At 39.8% G+C, this 22,837-nt stretch overlaps 1 protein-coding gene across 19 annotated transcripts in view; it reads left to right on the forward strand.

The window, feature by feature from the left end:
* Positions 1-22,837, forward strand: part of PRRC2C (proline rich coiled-coil 2C) — a 70,490-nt gene that overhangs the window by 41,395 nt on the left and 6,258 nt on the right. For 6 of the 19 annotated variants that reach the window (XM_065072165.1, XM_065072172.1, XM_065072171.1 and 3 more), the window contains exons 19-31: positions 62-416; positions 905-990; positions 1,951-2,139; positions 4,849-5,100; positions 9,100-9,189; positions 10,880-10,981; positions 15,073-15,277; positions 16,208-16,411; positions 17,095-17,216; positions 17,794-17,930; positions 19,938-20,172; positions 20,627-20,749; positions 22,334-22,552. In XM_065072165.1, the coding sequence (XP_064928237.1) occupies positions 62-416; positions 905-990; positions 1,951-2,139; positions 4,849-5,100; positions 9,100-9,189; positions 10,880-10,981; positions 15,073-15,277; positions 16,208-16,411; positions 17,095-17,216; positions 17,794-17,930; positions 19,938-20,172; positions 20,627-20,749; positions 22,334-22,552 (2,319 nt within the window). The remainder of the gene's footprint in view (positions 1-61; positions 417-904; positions 991-1,950; positions 2,140-4,848; positions 5,101-9,099; positions 9,190-10,879; positions 10,982-15,072; positions 15,278-16,207; positions 16,412-17,094; positions 17,217-17,793; positions 17,931-19,937; positions 20,173-20,626; positions 20,750-22,333; positions 22,553-22,837) is intronic. The other 13 variants (XM_065072184.1, XM_065072173.1, XM_065072169.1 and 10 more) reach the window with 12 other exon arrangements.

A 22,837-nucleotide genomic window follows, 5' to 3' on the forward strand; every position in this document is an offset into this window, starting at 1 on the left:
CTGCACAGTGTACAACTGGTTGTTCATACAATCAGCTGTAATAATTGACTTCTGTTTACAGGTTTGGACCAAAAAAGGATCAAGCGAAAAAAATCGAGGTCAGAATTCCAAGCTCCCACCCAGATTTGCCAAAAAGCAGCAACAGGCAGCAGCTGCAGCTGCACAGCAAGCTCAGGCTCAGGCACAAGCTCAGGCTCAAGCTCAGGCACAGCCTCCGTGTACAGCGCAGACTCCAGGACAGCCACAAGCAGCCCCTGTTCAGACACAAACTCAGGCTGCAGGAGGGACAGCCAGCACGGAATACACGGTGTCAGGCAAAGTTTTGCAGAACACCCAGGCTCACAACGGTCTAGGAACTGAATTATGGGAAAACAAAGTGCCTCCTACAGCAGTTCTAAATGACATCTCCAAAAAATGTAAGTGGTGTCTTTTGGTTTTGGGGTGGGGAGCAAGTATTGTAGTTAGAGAATGCTGATTGCCAGCTCACTGTTGGTGTCTTATTTGAACCTGCAAATGAATTTTGCATAGGGAACAGAGAGTGGCATTCCCGAGTGCAGTGCTGTAACCTACAAATACCTCTGGAAAGAGATTTCTGCAGTATGATATTATTCAGTATTTTACATTGTTGTCATGTTCTTCATTCACTTTGAATGAGCAGCTGTCATTTCCATCAGGAATCTCTGTTCTGTTGGGCTTGGTCATGTTTCCAAACGTGATGACTGCCCCACTTGAAAGCAGACAAATAGGTAGCATATTGTTAACTGCTGAATAGGTTGACAGTTTCTTAACCAAACCTCATTTAATCAAGACTTCCATAATTTTAATTCTCAGTGTACTGATAACTTTAGTCAAATGCATTTAGCAACATGGGTTTTTTTATAAACTCTCGTTTCTTAATTACCAGTGGGACCCATCAGCCCACCTCAGCCACCTTCAGTCAGTGCTTGGAACAAGCCTTTGACATCTTTTGGTTCAGCTACATCTCCAGAGGTAAGAATGGCAGGAAGAAGAGTAGCTGTATGTGAAGCTTATCTAAACTGTATCTCATTGGGATTGTGTACAGTTTATCCATTTATTCAGGCATGTGCATACTTACACATATGTGTAGAATTCCATGAAGTTAAGAGATAGAACGGCAACACAGGATACAGGCTAGTGCTTTTATGATTGCAGCATGGAAAAACTGCTCTCTTAATAAAATGTTAGCCCTTCACAGATTCTATAGATAGCTGTCACTCAGTGCATTTTTTTAAGTAAAAATATTGTCTAGTTAGCATCTATACGGTTCAGTAATGTAGGCAGAAACAGGATATCTCCAAGAAACTAAGTGGTTTTTGTGTACCTTCTTAAATCAGAGGTAATAAAAGCAGTAGATGCTGTCTGATTTTATTAGCTCAGCTTATCCCATGTAATTTGCACAGCCCTAAATTTTACATTTAAACTCCTGTGGTTTTGTTTTCTTGGGCTTTTCTGATCTTCATTGTTTCAAACTGTAAGAATGTGACATAACTTTCTTAAGAGACCGTTTTAACTGCATAAGGAGATCTGGAAATAGTTTTTAATTTCTTATTGGTCTTGATTTGAATATTTTTGAAATTTCAGGAAAATGTTGTGAACTTGAATCTGGATATTTTTATATTACACTTGTCCCTCTCCCCCTTCTCCACCAGTTAATCATCTTGATCTTGTTTACATATTTCTCTACTGTTTTTTTCCTTACTCTTGAGCTTGTATAAACAATAGGGACTTGAGGAGGAGGAAGTGTACATGCATAGATTGTTTACTCTTGCAAATCTGTTGCAGTCATAAATAATGCTTTTGCTGGCAGAAGGTGAAAGTACCCTTTTAGTGGTTTTCAATCAAGCATTTTTTGTATTCTTTTCTGAACCAGTGACATTGTACTAATTTTGAAATCTTTTGAAATCTGTTAAATGTTTACCTTTTAACTAGGGGACAAAGCCTGGGCAAGAAGGTGGGGTCGATCTTGGTATAGAAACTATTCAGTTTGGAGCCCCAGCTTCCAGTGGCAGTGACAATGAAGTTGGCCCTGTACTTTCTGAGAAGTCCGCTGACAAGCTGCCAGAACCAAAAGAGCAAAGACAGAAGCAGCCTCGGGCTGGACCCATCAAAGCACAAAAGGTAAAAGGTCATATCGTCAGTACAGACTTTTAAACTTAAAGTTCAGCCAAAAAGAGATCACAATTAACGGAATGCTCATTCAGTTAGGACTACACCTATAAAAATTGTGTTTCCCTTGTATATTTCCTAAAACAATCAACAAGTTGATTCTTGCAGAGAAGATGGGGGGATTGAGTTCAAGAAGCAAGTGTAGGAGAGCAGTGGCCCAGCCCAGCAGAGATGGTCCATTGGTTCTGTGTTTGGAACAGACGGGGCTCGAGCAGGGGTGGAATTACAGTTTGCAATAGATTTGGGAGACTGTGGATGTGGTGGAGTGTTTTATTTTTGTTTTCTAGTTTGGGGGTTTTGATTTTTCTCTTGAGTTTACTTTGCTCAGGCTTTGAGAGCTGTTTTGAAGCAGACATTCTGTATTTGCCCTGGCTCTCTTTCCAGTTCCAGTATTTCTTCCTGCCACCGTCCCTGTCTTGTTCTCATTTAAATGATGGTGCCCTGCTTAGGTTTGTAGCCAGATTACCAAAACAAGTAGTACATCAAGTTGCGGGAAAATAAGTGTTTTGAGGAAAAGAAGGAATATTAGAGCCACTGATCTGAAGTCTCAAATTCAAATGCACAGATGTCTGGATAATTATTTGTAACTATTCTAGGAAGACTGGATAGGTAATCAAAGTTATCTCAATTTTAAAAGGGTGTTTCACTTCTCCTCTGGAGATTTAGGAGCCCCATTCAGTCATCCTCTTGTATTTACATTGTTACCACTCATGAAGAGTAATATGTTCTATTGTTATTTAGGTTGCACTTAGTGATATTTCACATTAATGAAATTAACTTTCTTGTTATTTCCAGCTCCAATGCATACTTATCTGTGCATTGCTAACACTCGTCACCAGCTTCTTACTCCCAGAAAGAGATGGTTATAGCAGATAAACTTGGCTGGTTATTATAGAACTAGCTGTTTCAGTCTCTCTTGATGTCTGAGATTTGGCAGCGCTTCTAATGTAATTAAAGCCTTTTTGTCTTTTTAGAAGACTGGGTGTTTTTTTGTGTTCGTTGTGTTTGGTTCTCAAAAAAAAAGCTGGAATCTGAAAGTGTGGTCCTACATAGAATTAATTTAACTTCTGCTATATGAGGCGCTCAGTGAATATGCTGCAGTTCATGTTTTTTATTGTAAAATATAAAAACCATACAGCAGAAAAATACACAGTAGTTAATATTGGTGGTGAATTGTAATAGCCCAGCACATTCAAAACCTGTATCTCAGGGATACTAGCATCATGCCTAAAACTGCCCCCATAAATCACTTAAAGATGCTGAACTTCACAAAGTTGGATATATTGAGAGTCTGCTTTACATTGTGTAGAAAGTTCCTTTTTTCTGCTTGGTTATGGCTATCAAGACTCCTTTATATTTTGTTGAAAGACAAATGTGTGACTAAACAGTAAATTCATTGGAATTGAAGGTTTTTGTGCCCTCTTCTGAATATATGAGGGCTGTAATCCTTTAACTGTCTTGATGACAAAAAAAAAAAAAATCCCAACAAACCAACAGTTCCTACATACCCACCACCCCCATGGTGATGATGTTTTTTATGAAGCCTAAATAGAAACTTATGGTCAGGATTGGAGGTTGGTATTGTTGTACTAATATGGGCAATGGAAGAGGACCATACTTGGAATAAAGCGATTTACCTTTCCAAGTGTGACCTTAGAGTGTCTGGAGGAATTTCTGCCTCTCTAAATTGTTAGAACAAAAAAATATTTGGGGCGAGGTGGGTTTGATGTTCCTGACTGCTGCATTGCAGAGCTCAGGCATCTGCTTCCACTGTTGTTTTCTTCCTTCCCTCTGAAAGCCAGTTTCTGTGGCCTCTCAAGGGTACCAGATACCTTTGGGAAACTCCATCCTCTCCAAAGCCCACAGGTGCTGTATTGTAGAGAGTCTTCATCTGCTCCTGAAACAGCTGGTTTGTATTTATAGAGGCAATACCAGCAGCTTCTGCCTTTCTACTCTGAAAGCCTAAGGAATAGGATTTTAAGGACTCCCTTTAAGGAACTTTAATGCTGCTCTGCAGTGAAAAGAGCTGAGTTGTCTCAGCCAGAAAGGATATGACTGTTTAAACAGCAGAGCATTCTGGTTCCCTGAGGGTCTTCATTCTGCTTTAATCCAGCTGCACAAAAAGGAACTACTGAATTGCAGCAGTTATTCCAGCCATGCTGTCTGCAATATAAGGCAATGAGTGCCCACTGGTGTTTCATTGTTTTTTTTCTGGATATCCCCTTAGTGCTCAGTTCCTAGGGAAAAACGCTGCCAACATCCACACACTGCCATATCTTCAAATGAAGGTAGAGTCTTCTGTTCTAGTTTCCTGGGGCCCTGTGAAATCCTGGTTCTCTGAAAATTAACCTGTTTGTGTGCTTTTCGTGTAAGGAGGGTCAGGCTGGCTTTCTTCCATAGGTTTTAACTAGATTTAGTTGAATTCTGCCACTTTACTTAGGACATCCTATTGCTTGAAAACAGTGGTTTAGATTTCTAATGTTTAAAATGAATGCATTTAATGTACATACTGCTAACTTAGTCTTAAATGATTTATCTGTTAGAAAATCCTTACCCTTCAGGATTGGTAGATTTAAACAAAATTATTTTAAGCATGTTAGAGTATTCTTGTGGGATAAGACATGGGGGGAAGACATAACTGACAAGTTAACACTAACTTAGCTTCCAGACTTGAGTCCGGTAGAGAACAAAGAGTATAAACCTGGTCCTATTGGGAAAGAGCGTTCTTTAAAGAACAGGAAGGTGAAGGATGCCCAACAGGGAGAGCCTGAGGGACAGGAGAAGCCATCTCCCACCTCTGTCAGAAGTCCAGAACCTGTCACTACAAAGGAAACCAAAGCAGCAAGTGAACTGAGCACGGAAATAGGAACAATGATATCTGTGTCAGCTCCAGAGTTTGGAACAAACACAAAGGTAAGAAAATGTTAACAAATTACTGAGCACTATGTGTAACAATACGATTACAATGATGTAATTGGCACTTGGTTGTCTGCTGGCTGTAGTTACCTGGACACTAGAGCCCACTAAATTAACAGATATGAAACATATTGCTACTGCTTGAATTAAACAGTTCTCCAGAAGTGATATGGAGACATGCTGTTTGTCATAACCCTGTACAGGGATCAGCTTGGAAAGTTTTAAACTTTTTTGCTGCCTTATGAATGTGAAAACTCTGTCCTGAGCCTTGCTGTGGAGTGGCTCTGGAGCCTGGTGTAGGTAGATTCTGAAAGCTCAAATATATGTGAAATATTCAAGATGAGTGGTTTTCAGCAGAGAACTGGAGTGAAGTAGTGTGCACAATCATTGTTTGAGTGTGTGGATGAGCTGCAGCTGTGAATTAAGTGCTGTTCTGTGGAAAAAAATAAATCTCTGTAGTAGGAATATGCTAAATCATTGGGCATGGTAAGGGTCGTCAGCTCCTGTTGGCTTGGATATTGTCAAGATAGCCCCGGCAGAACTCCTTCAGGATGCTGAGGACTCATCATAGCTGTCTGTGTGGAACTCTGCTGACTTCTCTGTAACTGCTCGACAGTGAGATGGTGACTTGCTGTCAGGATTCGTTGTTCTACAGCTCGGTTCTTGGCTGTGGTACATTGATAGCACTGGTTGAAAAACATCCACAGAGGTGCTTTCCTTTTTGCCTGGGGACCATATTTTATATTTAATTCTCTGCAAGTTGAACCAACAACGTGCATATTTATTGGGTAAGCTTCATGTAGATTTTGCAGGAATAAACTGGCCTTGCTACTTTTTAAAGTGTCTTTTAAAATGGCTTCAAATACTGCTCCAACCCTGGAGTTCCCATACTGTATCACAACTGCTTTCTTCTTGTTTTTGTACTCTTTACGTTGCTCCTTAGAGAGGGGAAGAACTGATGACAACCTTCAGTCTATTTATTTGAATGTCAGATGTTCAAGTTTTAGCAAACCTCAATGATTTCTATTTTGACACTCTAACATCCTTCTCAGAGACTACTACTGAGCTTCCAGGAAAGCACACTTTCTTTAGTGTGTTTGGCCATTTAAGTGTTTGTGAAAGTCAAGCCAGCTGTCCTTTAGAAGCAGGTAAGAGTACCCCATCCATCCAAAACAAACATCTTAGTAAGAGCGTGTTTTACCTTAGAAACTGTGCAAATATAAATCAACTCATATTGGTGAGAAATTTAAGTTCAGAACATAAGCATGTTGCTCTGAAGCAGTTGCAGATGTTTCTCTTGGGTTTTGCAGTATTTTTGGAGTAAAGACTATCTTGTGTTATAAGTCTCTGAATGGTGTAAGACACCTTACCGTTTGCTTTTCCCCACCCTGCCATCTCTAAAGCTTTGAAGCTTTCAGGTCACAGGGACGATCAGTACCTGGTTGTGGACATGGCACTGAAACGTTTGCACAGGTAGTTGATAACAGCTACGTGTTACAGAGATTATGTCTGAAACGACACAGGCTGTACTTGTGAATAGTTTTTCAGTATCTGACAAGCTCCCTCATTTGAGTGATTTACATAAATCAGTAATGAATCAAACAGCTAATTAACACCATATATACCGTGATCCTTCATAGCAAGGTCAGCTCTGAGGTCTGCTGGGTCCTTTTGTTCATAAAGTCACTTTAGGTTTTGTGATCTCTTCCTTTTGGCAAAGTAGGTAGTTATAAAAAGTTCACCTGTTCTTCAGGTATAAATAACTTGTAGGTAACTCCAAAAAGCATGTACAGCTTTTTGCTCTTGCTGTTATTACTCTTACTCTTTTATAATAATCAGTTAGTTTCTTCAATGAAGTAGTTGTACAGGAGGATCACTTTAACTGAATTATAAAAGCTTGCGGTGGTAAGCAGTATCTAATGGAGATTCCTAGGCTTAATGTACCAGTAAATGAAGGGTTGTGGTTAACCTACCATTTATGGAATGGTTGTCTTATGGCCAAAACATTTTCTTACGTGCATGTTCAGCATGTAACTCATCCTTGTTCAGCATTTCACAAATACTTCTAAGGGCGCCAGACCTGATATGGTGGTTTGTTATTAATTCTAGTGAAAAGCATTTTTGTGCTGTTAAGTTTCTGAAGTGAGAAAACTAGCAATTTAAGAGCTGAGACTCTGTAAAATTTGCATCCAAACCTTGAAGGAATTTTAGTAACGTTATATTAAAAGCTTTCTCTTTCTTATGCAGTAATGCATGTTTAAAAAAAAAAAAAAAAGAAAAGCCAGTTATTACCTCGTTAGAAGGACCTTGTGAGTAAACCTGCCTCCTGTGCTTGCTTTGTTCTACCCAAACTAAGGTTACCCATTACAATCAAATACAAATGTGCAACTTGGTAGTTTGGGTTGTGGAAAACATTGTATATCTCATATTTCACTAGTTTAATAGGCAAATGAAATAACTAAATGGAAAAAAACAGATCTCTTTGCTTCATAAATACAAAAATAAGTCAGTGTGCACATTGTTTCCTCTCTTACCCCATTATGGCTTAGCTTGCTGTGCTAGGCTTGAAAAACTTGATTTTGAAGCAAGAAGTTTTGAAGCAATAAGGTCATCCTTTTAAAGAAGATTCTTTGTTATTTGGCGGTATCTTGATGCTTTAATTGCTCTTTTAGGAGACGTTGCCGTAGGCTTCAGGAGTAAATTGAGTGTGCACTTTTTAATAGCTTATCGTACTGGCTGGATGCAAGTAGACAAACATGTGGTTTGTGCTTTCAAAATCATTATGTGTTGGCAAGTCCAGCACTCATCGACAGTTCTGCTGCTAATTTGTCTTTCAGTTCGTTGGTGTTTGGCTCTGTAAAAATGACAGCTTTTTTTGGGCTTCAGACATGTAAAACTGAGGAGTCTGCAGTGCTTGCTAGAGAATTAATCTTGGCTAATCCAGGGTCACAGTGTTTACCGAACAGCGTCTCTGGGTCAGGTTCTGATAACACCTGTTTGCCTGTACAGAATATGTTCAGTAGATAGCCAGTGACAAGAACTGAAAAAACTTGTTTAATGTGGCTTCACAGAAATACTTGGTGCCATTTTCATTCGTTGTAGGTCATTCTCTAGAGAGCTAATAGTGTTCACAATGATCCGCTTTAATCAGGCAGTTTGTACCTACAACTGCAGAAGTCCCTGGCTACAGCTGGGTCCATGGGACCTTGTTCATTGAGTGCATTAAGGTCCACTTAACTGTGACAAATAAGCTTCAAGGAAAGCTTCTGGGTAGACTGGAAACTTCAGCTTTTTTCTTCCTCGAAATCACTGCCCAGTGCAGAAATCTGGAGGTAGACTTCATCATCCAAAGAAATGGAGTCCTGTGGCTTTCAGAGACAAGACTTGAAGGAAAGAAAATTGTTTTGCAAATTGCAGCCATCACTGTGTGTTCCTTTTAATCTGGGGTGGGGGGGCTTGCTTGTCATATGTTTACCCAAGAAATTTCTGTATTTATTTAAAGCTACAGAAAGCTTTCGGCTAATAGGTTTTACATAGGGTGAAAGTGCCTACAGGTGGCTAAAGCATCTTGGGTGACAAATGCTAATTGTTCCTGCTCCGGCAGGGGGTTTGACTAGATGATCTTTTGAGGACCCTTCCAATCCCTAACATTCTGTAATTCTGTGGTTTCACCACCACAGTTCATTATGTCTGGTGCCCAGGCAGTACATTGCTCTATATATTCTTGCTTTACGTACTGTATTTTGACTTGTCTCCAGCTGTACATAGTGAGGTCATGAGACAAGCTGTAATGTCCCAAGAATTCTCGTAACCTCAGTACAATTCAGTAATTAGGATTGCTGGATATGCCTTATAAGAAAAAACTAAAATTGGTGTGACATTCTAATCTTCTGTTGCTTCGTGAGCTCCTCCTGTAGAAAGGCTGACATCTGTCCAAGAAATTTAAATCTAATTTAGGTAAGGGAGATATTTTAATGGAATTATTTTTCTTCACAGGAGTCTGTAACAGACTACACTACACCTTCTTCTCATCCTAATACAGTGGCTACTAGCAGTACAAAAATGGAGGAGACTTTGGTGACGAACGTAAGTCTATTGCAGTGATCGTCTTGACTTTGAAGACAAGAAAATATTTTCACACTTCTTTAAAGCACAAAATAGTGCCTTAAGTAAGCAAGTCACTAGAGTTTCTTTCACGTTAACTAGCTCTGCATTATCCAGTTATCATACTCTGAATGACACTTGATCTGTTCTGGAATTCTTCAGGTATTTTCTTGGCTTTTGAACAACCACAATGAGCTAAAGAGCACAGAAAGTGGAGATGTGTGTAGGGACAATTGTCGAGAAGCCAAGATAGGCACAGTGAGGGTGTGCGTGCTCAGCAGCAGTTGGGGCTTGAACCTGGTACCAGCAGCAAAGCTCTGCAGGGGAATTTGCAGAACGGCTTTTACAGACGAAGCAATTTTGAACTGTAGCCTGAAATCACAGCAACTGCACATAAAGAGAGCAGCTGAATGGTTTCTGAAAGCAACCAGCAGGCTTTCTGTTGTTCAGGTGCTACGGAGATAAGATATTTGCAGTCCTTGTAAAGTTGATGATCCTGACTGTGTGAGCATGGTGGAACGATTGAGAGGAGCAGCTGGCTTGTAACTTACAGTGAAATCAAGTTTACCTGGAGTGTGCTGGCATGTCAGGGAACTTGGATCTTGTGGATTTTGTTGTTTGAGTAGCAGACATACAATTAGCTCAGAGTTGAGTCACTTGTTGATTGGGGGAGGAAAGAATCGTACAGGTTTTTATGAAGCTGCCTTGTGAATTCCATCTAAGTGCTTTTCAGCTTACTGCAGCATCCTTTAGTGCAGTTTTGAAGCAATATTTGTTGAATTTACTCTTCTGATGGATTTTGTGGCGGTGTTGTGGTTTGTGCCTTTGGTGGTTAGTGTTGAAGACTGAATTCTTCAGTGTTAATGGTGTTAATGTATGCTCCCCTGTGGCGTGTTGGAGTTGGATTTCCAACGTAGGGGCTCCTGGCTGAAAAGGAACTGTGCTCTTACCTGCTTCAAAGCTTCAGTTATCTGTGTCTTTCAGAGGAGCATCATCTCATCCAGTTGAAGTCATTTAGCTCTGCTCTGAATGGAGAAAGGAATAGAAGTAATCGACTGGCCACTGCAGTATTTTTGTTACATTTATTTTAAAACTTCCAGGAAATCCAGCAGTGTTTTCTTAAGCAAAGGTAGCAATAGCATTATGTCAAGTTTCTTTCCTGAAGTTTCACCTTTTTCATAGTTGAAAGAGAAGGTAACTGATTGGAGGGCAAATCTGTTCTGGTTTGTTTCATGGTCCTGTGACTTTGGAGGTTTACAGCTTCCTCTTTCCAGAAACTGCATCTCAGACCTCAAGGTCATGAAGCCCCCCATGTGTACTCTGTTGGTACAAAAGGGGACAAACTTGGCTTGGGAAGAATTTTTGCATATCACTAAACTGAAATGGTACTTTAAAGTAAATCCCAAAACAGAAAATTGGTATTTGTTAATGCAGAAGACATGGACATTTTAGAACCTTAGTCTTCAGCCTCTTACAAATGAGAAGCATCTCAGCAACTGCTGGATGACCTTTCCCCACCTACCAGATTTTCACCTTATTTTATCAAAATCTCCCTGCCAAATGCTCAAGCCTTGAAGAAATTGTAGCTCACTTAATAAAGCTTGAGCTTTGCTTTTCTGGGGCTTTTGTAGTAGACGTAGTTAGAATGTGATGTGTGTTGCCTGCCTTTCAGGTGCCCCTGCCCCACACCCTTCCCCTCCCTAGGAGGGAGACTCTACAACAGAGCTCCAGCCTAACTCCAGTTTCTCCCGCTACCGTCGACCTCACCCTCAAGGTATGTACCACATCCCTCTAAGGGTCGTTTTCTTGCATGCAGGGGAAAAGGTTAATGGAGAACTTGCTGGTGAACCTTTTTTTTAGAGCCTTCCTTTGTTTCCTCTGCTGAACTGCTTTCGCATATAAACGGATGGCTGAAACACAAGACTCTATCAAAGGATGCATTTAAATTATAAATCTCTAACCCCGTTTTGCATTAACACTTGGCATCTCAACCGATCTTGGCTCCCACTGCCCTGAAACAAAAATCTTAGCATTTTAGCATTGTACCATAGTGTTCATGGCAAACTATAAGACTCTGAGGGTTTTTTGAGAGTTAAGCTTAAAGTAAGGTGCCTGGGCTGTTATTAAAGGCTGTAAGGAGTCGCTTCATTTCTTCTTAGCTATAAGATTTTGGTGCAGTGATCATGTGGTTTTGAGTTGGATGGCTAAAGTTCTAAATAATGAAAAGTAGGTGGTGTGTTGATGTCTATGAGGGGCAGTTTGATCAGGTAGTCAGAGCGTGTTTTGTTGTGTTAAAAATGTTCTGTTGTTTTCTGCTCTCCAGTGTAGAGCAAGTGTGTAGCATATTTTGAATGGTGTTTTCCTGTTTTGTTGGATTTTGGACTGTGTGCATTGTATAACTCACTAACATAGAGTTGGGCTCTAGCTTTGCTACTGTTTCTTTAGAAGTTTTTGGTCTTTTTTTTTTTGGTGTTTGAGATCTGCTTTGTGATTGTGACTGCAGGAGAGAACCAGTGGAAATATTGTTGCTGCTGCTAGTATACAGGGAGAGTGATGTTTGAACTTTCAGTTTCTCTAAATTTTTAAAAGAGGAAATGAAACTGCAGAAACTAACACTTTGGAGAAACTTGCTTGTCAATCCCAGTGAGGTCTGCATCTCACTGCTGTGGTTTGACAGCTGCTTGCTCGTGTTCTCTACAGATGACAATTAATGATCTCTTGTTGAATCTTTGCTTTTCTTTTGTTAATGCTTTATTTTCTGAAAAAAATGTAACATCACTTTGAAACAATAGACCAAAAATGGGGAGAGGGCTGGAGAGGGACAAGTAATTTAACAAAAATCTGGTTTTCTGTGGCATTCTTGTGTAATAAAATACCGTAATCTGACTTTCTGGTGCCTAAAAGCATTTTTCTAAAATAGCAGTCTCTTAACTGTTTAGCAGCTGGATATCTGGTTCATATGTAACACAGGTAGGAATGTTACTATAGCATGATGCTGCAAAGAATGTGACACCACTCAGTTCCAAAGCAAATTGCAGTGTTTGTGTCATTCATCCTGCTGTTCCAGTGTCAGTGATTTGATTGCTTTCTCAGTGAATGATAGGTCTTGGATGTGTGCTAACAAAATATGTTGAAGATCCATGTTTTGAGGCTGTTTTGAAGAACACTTTGACCAAAATCTGAATTGAAAGGCATTTGGAAGCAGCTTTGTCTCTAATTTCTCTATTCTAGCCACTGGAGCTCTAGCTCCTTTTTGCAAATGCAGAAGGCAACAAGATTCTCCTGAGGCATGCACTGAGATTATCACTTTCACAACAGGCCTTCTGGTTCAGACAGAGCAGAGCTGCTCTTTGTCATCCTCTTCAATATAATCCTTGCTTCTTTTAAAAGATGCTTTTGGAGCAGCAGAGAGGAAAGCATTTCCTTAAAGAACAAAATCTCCAGGCTCTGCCTCCATAAAGGAATAATCCTTGCCCCTCCACTTTCCTTCATCCTCTGTGACAGAAAGCTGTTTGTGAGGAGACTCAGCAGGGCAGCTGAGCCACAATTGCTCTCGCTACTTGGCATCATTCTGCCAGGGTGTAGGTATAAGATGCTCTTATAGGAAGCCTTGTTGAGATCTCCTTGGAGTAACTTGCTAAAGACACCTTTACTAAGGCAGACATCCTCTTAAGGACTTAGCCGGTAGGTAAGGAACTGAGTAAAAGAAAGTCAAAGCAATCTGAAACTGAGCTGATTGAACCTTTTCCATGTTCTGAGGTTCCATCAAAAATGCCTTTGTAGGCATCTGGTCCAGAATCTGACACATTTCCCCTTTTTTTCCTGATCACTTAAACTTTGTCTTACTTAAGGATATGCACACTGGCATTTTGTCTCTTGTGAAGTTTTTGGGTAACATGTACTGGACCATTATTGCGATGAGAAGGTCCAAATGTGTCACCAGTGAAGAGAAGCCTCGAGCAACCGTGATCTCCAACTTGTGCTCTTCTTTTCCCATAACTAAACAAGCAGTAAAATTACAACACTTTCCCCAGCTTCAATTTTGAGCCTCTCACTCCTTCAGGTCCGGTCTGTAGATGGTGCTGTGTAGGCACTCCTGGAGTACCAGTTGCTTTTACATCTTTTTTCAGAAGTCAGAGGTTATTATGGAGCTGTCTAAAAGCAAAGCTGCTAGGATTCTGTTTTATGCCTTTTATTGCAAATTGGAAAATAGAAGACAATAGAAGACAATAAAATACAATATGTAAACTCAAGCTTTTGCTATCGGTAGTTTCTCTAGAACATCAAGAATCTCTTCGAACATAGAACTTCTACACCTCTGTATTCAGACATTCACAGGTGGTACTTCACTTTCTCCTAATACCAATGCAGAACAAGACCACTACCCTGTCTTACCAGAGCCTGTGGTGTTCAGAAAGGAGACTGTAGTCTTACCTGTATTCCACCTTAAGCAAAATCCTTTCCAGCAGATTAGTAATAAATTTTATAGTTTACCCTGTCTGCCAAAATCGGAACAATTTGGAGGAGAATGTTGTGGTGGAGAAACTGAGAATGATTGCTGGAGAAGATGGTCTCAAAAATGAATATACGTGACTTAGCTCCAAACAGCTTAATGTGTAACGAAGTTTTCCTCCTTCCCTTTTACTCCCTTGAGTAATACAGATCTCCACTTTCTGTGTGGATGTGTATTGATCACCTGTTACTCACTTCTTTCAATATTGCTTTGCTTTTTTGATGACTTCTGAAGCATCTAGACAAATAAACTTAAGTCATGTTTGGTCTGTCCAGACTGTGCCTAACTCATGTAAAACAGAGTAGGTTGAAGGTATGACTTTCAGAGACTGCAAGTCAAGTTAGGGGGCAGTGAGGTCAGATTTGTTGGTGAGCATGTATTTGCCCCTTTACATACACTGTTATAGACAGCACCTGGCCTTGAGAAGTTTACAGTCTGCAGGTGAGCGATTTCAGCCTGTGGCATCCAGCTCTCCTAGCAGAATCTTTGGTTTGAGCTGGGGATAGCTGAAGGATGTAGAGAAGTCCACGGGCTGTGTTTGAACCTTTAAATTAGTGAGTGTAGTCTGAATATTATTTCCTTTTCAGTTGTCCCTCAAAAATGTCACAACTCAGATGTGGTATTGCGTGTCTAATGTATCAATAATTAGATCATTATTGGCTGCAGTAAAACAATAGTTCTTTCCACTTTAAGTGGAAAATAACTGTGTATACAATATTTAAATTGAAGTTTCATCTTTCTTGCTGTGCAAGACTTAAACTTCTAATTGTTATAGAAATAGAGAGCATGAAGCATTTTTAATATTAATGTAAAGCAGTGTGCACAAGCTGTGCCAGCTCGTGATTGTTTCTTGAACAGCAGTTGCTTTGGAAATCTAAACTTGACTACTCTCATGTTTACTGAAGTGTACATTAGGTATTTTTGGTGGTCAAAGTGGATGATTTATCAAGTGAGCAAGGGGCTATTCCATGTAAATGGCCCAAGTAACTTGTAAGTAAAGGACTTAATGAAAATATTTAGAGGGTTTTTTAACTTTCTTTTTGCTCACTGTGTCTTTTGCTCTTCATGTCAAACAAAACCAAGCCAAATTAGTGTGAGTGAATCCTCTTTTGAGCATTGAATGTTAAGATGATGAACGGTGCACGTGTGCAGCTGGAACAGATAAGAAGCTCCAATTTAAGGCTGTATGCTTTTTGCATGAACAGAGTTGCACGATTATGGTGACTTTTAAAAAAGAGGCTCGCATGAAGCCTGAATTGCCTTTTGAACTAAAAAAAACTGTTAAAAAAGGAAGACTCTTTGACTAGTTGAAACTTCCTAATAGATGAGGGAATTTGTTTTCTTTTATATAGATGGAGTCTGCACGCAAAGCATGGGAGAATTCCCCAAACATGGGGGAGAAGAGTTCGCCAGTGACCTCGGCAGCATCTCCCATCACTGGTGGCAGTAGCAGCAGCAGCAACGCTGGGCCAAGCAGTGGTACTTACAGCTCTTTCTCTAGTGCTTCAATGCCTCCTATTCCTGTGGCCTCAGTTACACCAACAACTTCACTATCAGGTACCAGATGTCAAGGTTGTATAATCCTGTTGAATTGTTCCTTGGTTATGTTTTTCAAGAGGTCAGATTCCCTTTGGAATTATGTTTAACACAAAGTTAACAGAAGTTTTATGCTAGTATGAAATGTCAAATCTAGACAGCAGCTTCCCAAATACCTTTTAATTAACAAGGAGTTTGCCTGTTTCACTTCATTCAGCTGAAAATATTAAGATGACATCTCTCTGCCTGTGCTACTTACATGGACTCAGAAGAGAAGGTAAACTTCTCCTGTTGCTTGCCTTATTGGTTTCATTTTGTTCAGCTGAATGAAGGCAAGCAAGTAGATTTTGGAGCAGATGATAGTTCTGATATCTAACTAATTGCAGTCTTTCTTTGGTTTGTGGCCTTTCTTTTGGAGTCAGAGCATTGACAGCTTGTGCCAAAAGCCCTTCGCACTAAGCAGAGCAAATATCCAGCTGCTCTTCACAAACAGTGCTGGTTTCCCCTTTGGTTCTTTGTAGCAAGCAAAAGGTGCTATATTTGGTTATATCTTCAGACCTTGGAATATTAGAATGCATGCCCAAATCTCAGCTGAAGTGTTTGAAAAAAGCCTTTTTTTGGCACACTGCTGTCAACCGTGAGACTCACAACCACTGTACATTGCAATATTTTGTTGCATAACTAACCAAGATGTCTACTTCAGTATTTTTATATGCTCCTATACTTGAGAAGGGAGACATATTATGGTTGCAGCACTTCCTATAGTGAACTTAAGAGAATTGTCCTCTCTGTCCATCTTACAGTGATGGAAACAGCTGCATCAGGTTTCCGTGTTCTTCACCAGTTGTGGCTGTGCTTGCATAGCTGTCCCAAAGCTTTGACCACTGAAAGATGAGGCCTTGCAATATCTTTAGCTGGTTTATGATGTATCAGTTGCTTCTTTCCTTCTAGGAGCTGGAACATACACAACATCTTCACTGAGTACGAAGACTGCAAGCACCTCAGACCCTCCTAATATATGTAAAGTGAAGCCACAGCAGTTGCAGACCAGCAGCCTGGCTTCTGCGAGTCACTTTTCCCAGCTGAGCTGCATGCCATCCCTCATTGCCCAGCAGCAGCAAAGTCCCCAGGTCTATGTATCTCAGTCTGCAGCAGGTAATAGTGTTTGTGGCCGAGAAGCCATGCATGTGCTTTTTATGGAGTTCTGAAGCTGAAGAGTGGAATTCAGTTCTGATTTTATCTGCAGTAAAGAGAGAATGATGGAGAGCATTCTTTAAGGAAATACTCACAAATTGTGTCTTACTCTGAATATGAATGTTTCTATGAGTGTCAAGATAATGCTGTTGTTAGCTTGTTGAAGAAAGTAAATTTGAATCTCTTGATGTACCATTTTTCTGTTGCAGACTTTTAGATCACTATTTAAGACCAAGAATGACCAAGTCTTGAATTATTTCTTAAAATGTTACAATAGTTTAGAATCATGGCATTTTTTTTAAAGAAAACCTTACACATAGTTAACTTAAATTACATTACAGCATAGTATGTTCTTCCCCACCCTTCACCAAAACTCCTGTTTTAGCCAGAATCTCTTGGTCATCCCCCAAGAACTGCATGGGACTGAAGATGTGTATGCAAGCCTGATAGATTCTGGGGTGAATTGGAAATAATACCAAAGCTGGTTAGGCACCTGGCTCTTTAGTTCTGTTTCTTTCCCAGTCTCTCTGGTAGCTGTGACACTGACAAGTACTGAGGGTGGCTGCATCTCTAAACTCTTGATTAAAACCTTTCTAGCAAGGAGTTTTTTGGAATCAGGTACTAATTGTATTGCTCTTCCTGAGGTACTGCAGCTCAAATCCCAGCATTTTATATGGATACAAGTCATCTGTTCAATACCCAACATGCACGTTTGGCACCACCCTCTCTGGCCCAGCAGCAAGGCTTTCAACCAGGGCTTTCTCAGGTATTTGGGGATTTCTTTTTTCTTTTCTTTTCTTTTTTTTTTTTTCCCCCCCTCCCTGTCCATATTGCCTTTAAAGCTCTACTACTGAGCTAATGGAGGCAGAGGGGAGTAGGACTCTGCAAAAATGAGCTCATGCCTGCCATTGCCATTTTATTCTGGTGCATGCAGGTGGTGTTTGATCTCTGCTGTTCCTGAGAATGAAAGCATTTGTCATGAAAGCAGAGATAATAAGCTTTCACTCACAAATATACTTTATGTAAAAGTACTTATTCACAGGAATTTTCTGTGTGGCCATGTTAGTGCAGGCTTATTCAACTTTTGTAGCACAAAATTATATGCAATCTTGTGCAGTTGTTTTGTACACAAATCTAAATGATACATTCATCTTCTGCTGGCTATTTGCAAGGGAAAGTGTAAAATTTAACTAGAAAGTTGTTTTCTGAATGGGAGCAAGTGTGCAGCATGGTATAATGATTTGACATTCTTTGTTTACTTTTTATAATGTTATACAAATCCTGGCACACTTTTCTCTGTGACTTTTGTCCTTGGATATTTAATGGTTTCTTTTTTTATGCAGCCTGCTTCAGTTCAGCAGATCCCCATCCCCATCTATGCACCTCTGCAAGGACAGCATCAAGCTCAGCTGAGTTTAGGAGCAGCACCAGCTGTTTCACAAGCCCAGGAGTTGTTTAACTCCTCTTTACAACCCTATAGGTAGGTAGTGTATGCAGATTTCTTTGGGTTTTTTTAAGCAGCAGAATTTACAGAACTTGCTTCATTGCTGACTTGTGTTCTGTTCTCAATAGCTGCCTCATCTTTCTGTCTTCCCCAAAATCTCTTTTGTCTGGATTGTCTGGCTGGTCTGCCTGCGCAGATGTAGTTGTGAAATCATGGGTTCAAAAATTCTGCATAATACTTATCTCTCTAGGAAATGAGGCTAAAAAACTGAAAACATCAGTCTTGCATATGAAGAGAAAAGCAAAAGAGGAGTCTGTCCCTTTCATTCAGTGATTTGTATTTATCTTCTAATCGGACCAACATTGGAGCCTTTGAAAAACTTCAAAATCCTAATTTGAACCCCATAGGTGGCGGAAACTTGATTTCAGATGCATAGGGGATAGCAAGGTACATTTTAGAATAAATGTTTTTTGTTTGCTCTAAAACATCATAGGCAGACCAGTATCTCTCAAATGGCATTGATAGCCAAATTTCCACTCTAAGCCTTTCCAAAGCTTTCTTGCAGTTCCTCTCAAAACTCATTCAACAATGGTATAATTCTGACCAATTTTGTTAGTTTCACTTTGAGAAAGATTCTTTGGAAATTTAATTACAGGTTTTGCGTGTGCTGTAGAAAAACCTGCTCATTGCATTGTAGAAGGCTGAAGCCAAAGAAGGTTTAATTGGCTACATGTGTATCCCGACTTTGTTCATGGCTGACTTTGTTGGACCAGATATTGCTTGTCTTGCTACAGCTGACAAAAATTGTTGCGAACAGTGGGCTAGTTGGAGAAACACAATCAGTCTGGCATGTAGTCCAGATTAAATAAATGCTGCTGGCTGATCTGGTCGTGCACAAACCCAGTATTAATGGAGTTTTGGGTTGCGCTGTTTATGAGTCCAAATACTTTTCCCACATCTGTAAAGGTGCAGGGGAGGGTAAGATTTAAGATGTACAGGTTACTGGTTAAAACAAAACAAACAAAAAAAAACAACAACAAAAAGCTTCTGAAAATGTTTTTGGCTACATTGAAGGCAGTCCTCTGCAAACATTCTGGAAAAGTTTCTCTAGTGCTCAAAGTGCAACTATAAGAATGTTTTGTAATTAAGAAAAGGAACAGAACAAAATTAACCCAGGTGTTTTGGCTGGCAAGCACATGGCCGCTATGCTAACAGATTAGTAGGACTAGTGCTATGCTGGTACATACCACCCAAGTGATAGAGTGAAAAGTGTTTTTACATCAAAAACACTCTCCTCTGAGCTGAGGAGCTTTGAGAAAGGCATTTATTTAAACACTCTTGATTCTTCAGTCCAAAGGTGGCTATTCATTGGGCTCTGAATGGAAACATTTGGATGAATAAGTGTGACGGACTGAAACAACCCGTTGGTGGTGCATCACTGTACTGGTTTTGTCTGTTAGACAGACTGCAACTTCCCTGTGCTAGTGACAATGGAATTTAATATCTAGTTAAAATTAAAGGCTGTGGTGTGTGTCTGTGTTGCTGTTTTGAAGCCAAAAAATTCATTTGGAAGCTTCGGTTGTCAGCATCTAGTGATTTAACCTGTAAGTATTCAGAGTTGGACTATGGAGATCTGTGAACTCAAGGGAACAAAGCAGTTTACTTTATGACTAGGTGGAACTACTCACATGTGGTACTTTACCACTGTTCTGCCTTATAGCACAGGAACTGAGAACCAATAGCTTTGGTATATTACAGGTAAGTTATGCAAAAACTACTATGGCTTGCACATCTACATAGCTAAGTGTGCTTAAAGATTTAAATAAAAAGCCTAGTAATTTTTTCTTGTGACCTTAAGTAGCATCTGTTATTTTATAGTGTGCAGAGTGACTATAAAAATCTACCTTTCTCATGTGAAAATCTGTTCAATAGAGCTAAGGGTTCTAATTCTATTTGAGGAATATAACCCATGTTCTTAATTTTTGGTGGCTCGTTGTTGAGTTCTGTCTGCATTTTTATGTATAATGCTTCAATCTCTTGTAGATCCCAGCAAGCTTTTATGCAAAGCGGTTTGTCTCAGCCGTCACCAGTAGTTCTGTCTGGTACAGCCTTACACAACTTCCCAGCCGTGCAACACCAGGAGCTTGCAAAGGCACAGTCAAGCCTGGCTTTTCAACAGACTTCTAATACACAACCTATCCCTATCTTATACGAACATCAGCTTGGTCAAGCTTCAGGACTGGGAGGCTCTCAGCTTATCGATACACACATTCTTCAGGTAGGAAGTGCTCCAAAATGCAAAACTTAATGGTTTGATACAGACAATGCAGTGATAATTTAAGTACTGCTCAAGCTTGGGATAAGCCCACCTCTGTCGTAATTGTGTGATAGTCAAGGTGGCAGGAAACTTAAGACTCTTGGAAGAGAATGTTCTTTTAATTTCATAAAGGTACATTAGCATAATCTCTGAGGAATGTTCCCCAAACTACAGGGCTCCTTGCCCTTCTATTGCTAATTGGAACTTCAGGTTTAATTTCTGTTATGGTAGGTGATACATAGCTATTCTGCCACTTGCAAATGAAAGCTTTATCACCACCTGAAACCTTCAGGTTGTCAGCTTGCTATGCTGTGATTTCCACTGTACTGGTTGAAATACAGAATAAGGTGCCATGCTGTCTCTGAACTGCTCTCTGAAGTGTTCTTAATATAATGGTGTCTTTTGCTCTTCCTAGGCCAGAGCTACACTCACCCAGGCTTCAAATCTGTATTCGGGACAAGTTCAACAGCCTGGCCAGAGCAATTTCTACAACACTGCACAGTCTCCCAGCGCTCTCCAGCAGGTAAACTATGGCATGGTAAATTTCCTAAATTGTATACTTCTTAAAAGCATGTTGTCAGTGATGTTTTTTGTGGGGTGGGCATGGAGATGGGGGCTGAAATAATCCTTAATTCTTCTAAAATGCAAGAATTAAAAATTTATAGCAAAGGAAAGCTACTGCAGCAGCACTGAAAAACTGAGTTGCTGAGAAGTTGAATGGCCTACAAGTTCATGCTGATCACTTGTCTCTGGCATCCTTCTCTTCCTTTTCCAGTGACAGGCAAAGATTTAGTTGGAACAGTGATGCTGTTAATTGATTGCAGCATATGTAGCCTTTGTGGGAGCAGCTATGGGTTAGCGATGGTGGAGAGAGGAACAAACTCCAGGTGCTTAGTGTAGCCATAATTCTTAACACCAAGTCTCATGGAAATGAAACCTCGGAGCTGCTACATGTATCAACAATTTCAAATATGTAGAAAACAAATGAGAAGTCAACAGATAGATGATCATATAGACAAACAGTACAACCGAGTCAGTAACCTGTGTCAGGTGGTATGTAAAATAACTCCAGCAGTTTTAAGTCTTCTGAATTCTTTTGTGAAAGACCTGTTCATTTGCTATGTGCAAGTATTCCATTGTATTCACAGGATGCTTTTTAGTTCATCTTCTGATTAATTTATTTTTTTTTTTGTAAGTGGCTTTAAAAAATACAGCTTATAATGGGATGGTTTATCATAATAGGCTAGTTCATGTGCATGAAAAGTTGTCAAGACCGATATCTGAAAAAGTCTTAAAAAATTTGATCTCATTTATTGAAAATCTAGAATAAAGTTTTAAGGACCTTTTATAGAAGGGTTTATGTCTTTAATGCATTCAAGCTTGGATGCTTCTGTACTTTTAATCTGTTATCCTTCAGAGTAGAACCTTAGTGAATCTTTCACATCTGGAGAATATATCATTCTTCTAGTCACATTCAGAATATAATTTTTGCAGGTTGTGGATTGATAGTCAGACTAGGAAATGCAGCATGTTCTGCCAGTCAGGTCACTCTGGTCTTTTCACGTTTATCACTACCATTCTGTGCTGCTTTCAGCTCACAGCACTCCCTGTTAATCTAAACAAGGAGCAGGGCATGGTTGGTTGATTGGTTGTTTTTAAGCTCAGAAATGCTGGCTGTTGGAACTCCCAGAAAGTAAAATCTACTTTTCATCCCAAGCACTGTCCTTATAATGACTAAAATTATTTGAAGTTCAAAAAAAAAAATTTAAAAAAAAAAAAAAAAAAAAAAAAGAAAATCACACCATAACAACTGGCTCTTTCATTCCAGTTTTGTTTTCTGAGGTTAATTAAATTTACTTCTTCATACCATGAAATCACGTTGAATGATGTTGGAGTTAGTACCTTTCCATGTAACTTTGTTTCTGAAAAGCAAAGACCCAAACGCCACTAGAACTGATGATAAAGACAGGCTAAACAATAAATTATTTACTTTCAGCTCTCTGAGTAGATTTATGAACTCATTAAGCCATTTACTTTGAACGTAGCTGAAATCATAGAGCAGTAAAGAAAGTTAAATAATGGCCCTTGTATATGTTACTGGTGGATTTGTATTTTTTTCCAGGTGACAGTACCTTTGCCAGGATCACAGATTTCTTTGCCCAACTTTGGATCCACAGCACAGCCGCTGATCGCCCTACCCCAGTCTCTACAGCCGCCACTACAGCACACACCACCACAAGCGCAGGCTCAAAATTTAAGCAGACCTGCACAAGTAACCCAGCCTTTCAGAGGATTAATCCCAGCAGGAACTCAACACAGCATGATTGCCGCAACTGGAAAGGTAACAGTAAATCTACAGTACAAAAAATGGTACAAAGCACAGCTATATGCTGATTTATAGCACCAGCATGGCAACCTGTTTTGATTCTTGCATCTGCATTGACCTTGAAAGGTAGGGAGGGGAAGGTAGAAAAGCCAGTGAAGTTTAATCATGGACTAGTAGGGTATTTAATGTAGAAGCTCTCTTACCAGAGTATGTAGTGATTTTTGCAGCATGCAGGTTTTTTGCTTCATAGGATCTGTCCAGACCTTTTTACCTTTATAATTTTTATGAACCCATCTTCCA

Source organism: Columba livia, chromosome 8 (assembly GCF_036013475.1).
Source record: "Columba livia isolate bColLiv1 breed racing homer chromosome 8, bColLiv1.pat.W.v2, whole genome shotgun sequence".
NCBI lineage: Eukaryota > Metazoa > Chordata > Aves > Columbiformes > Columbidae > Columba > Columba livia.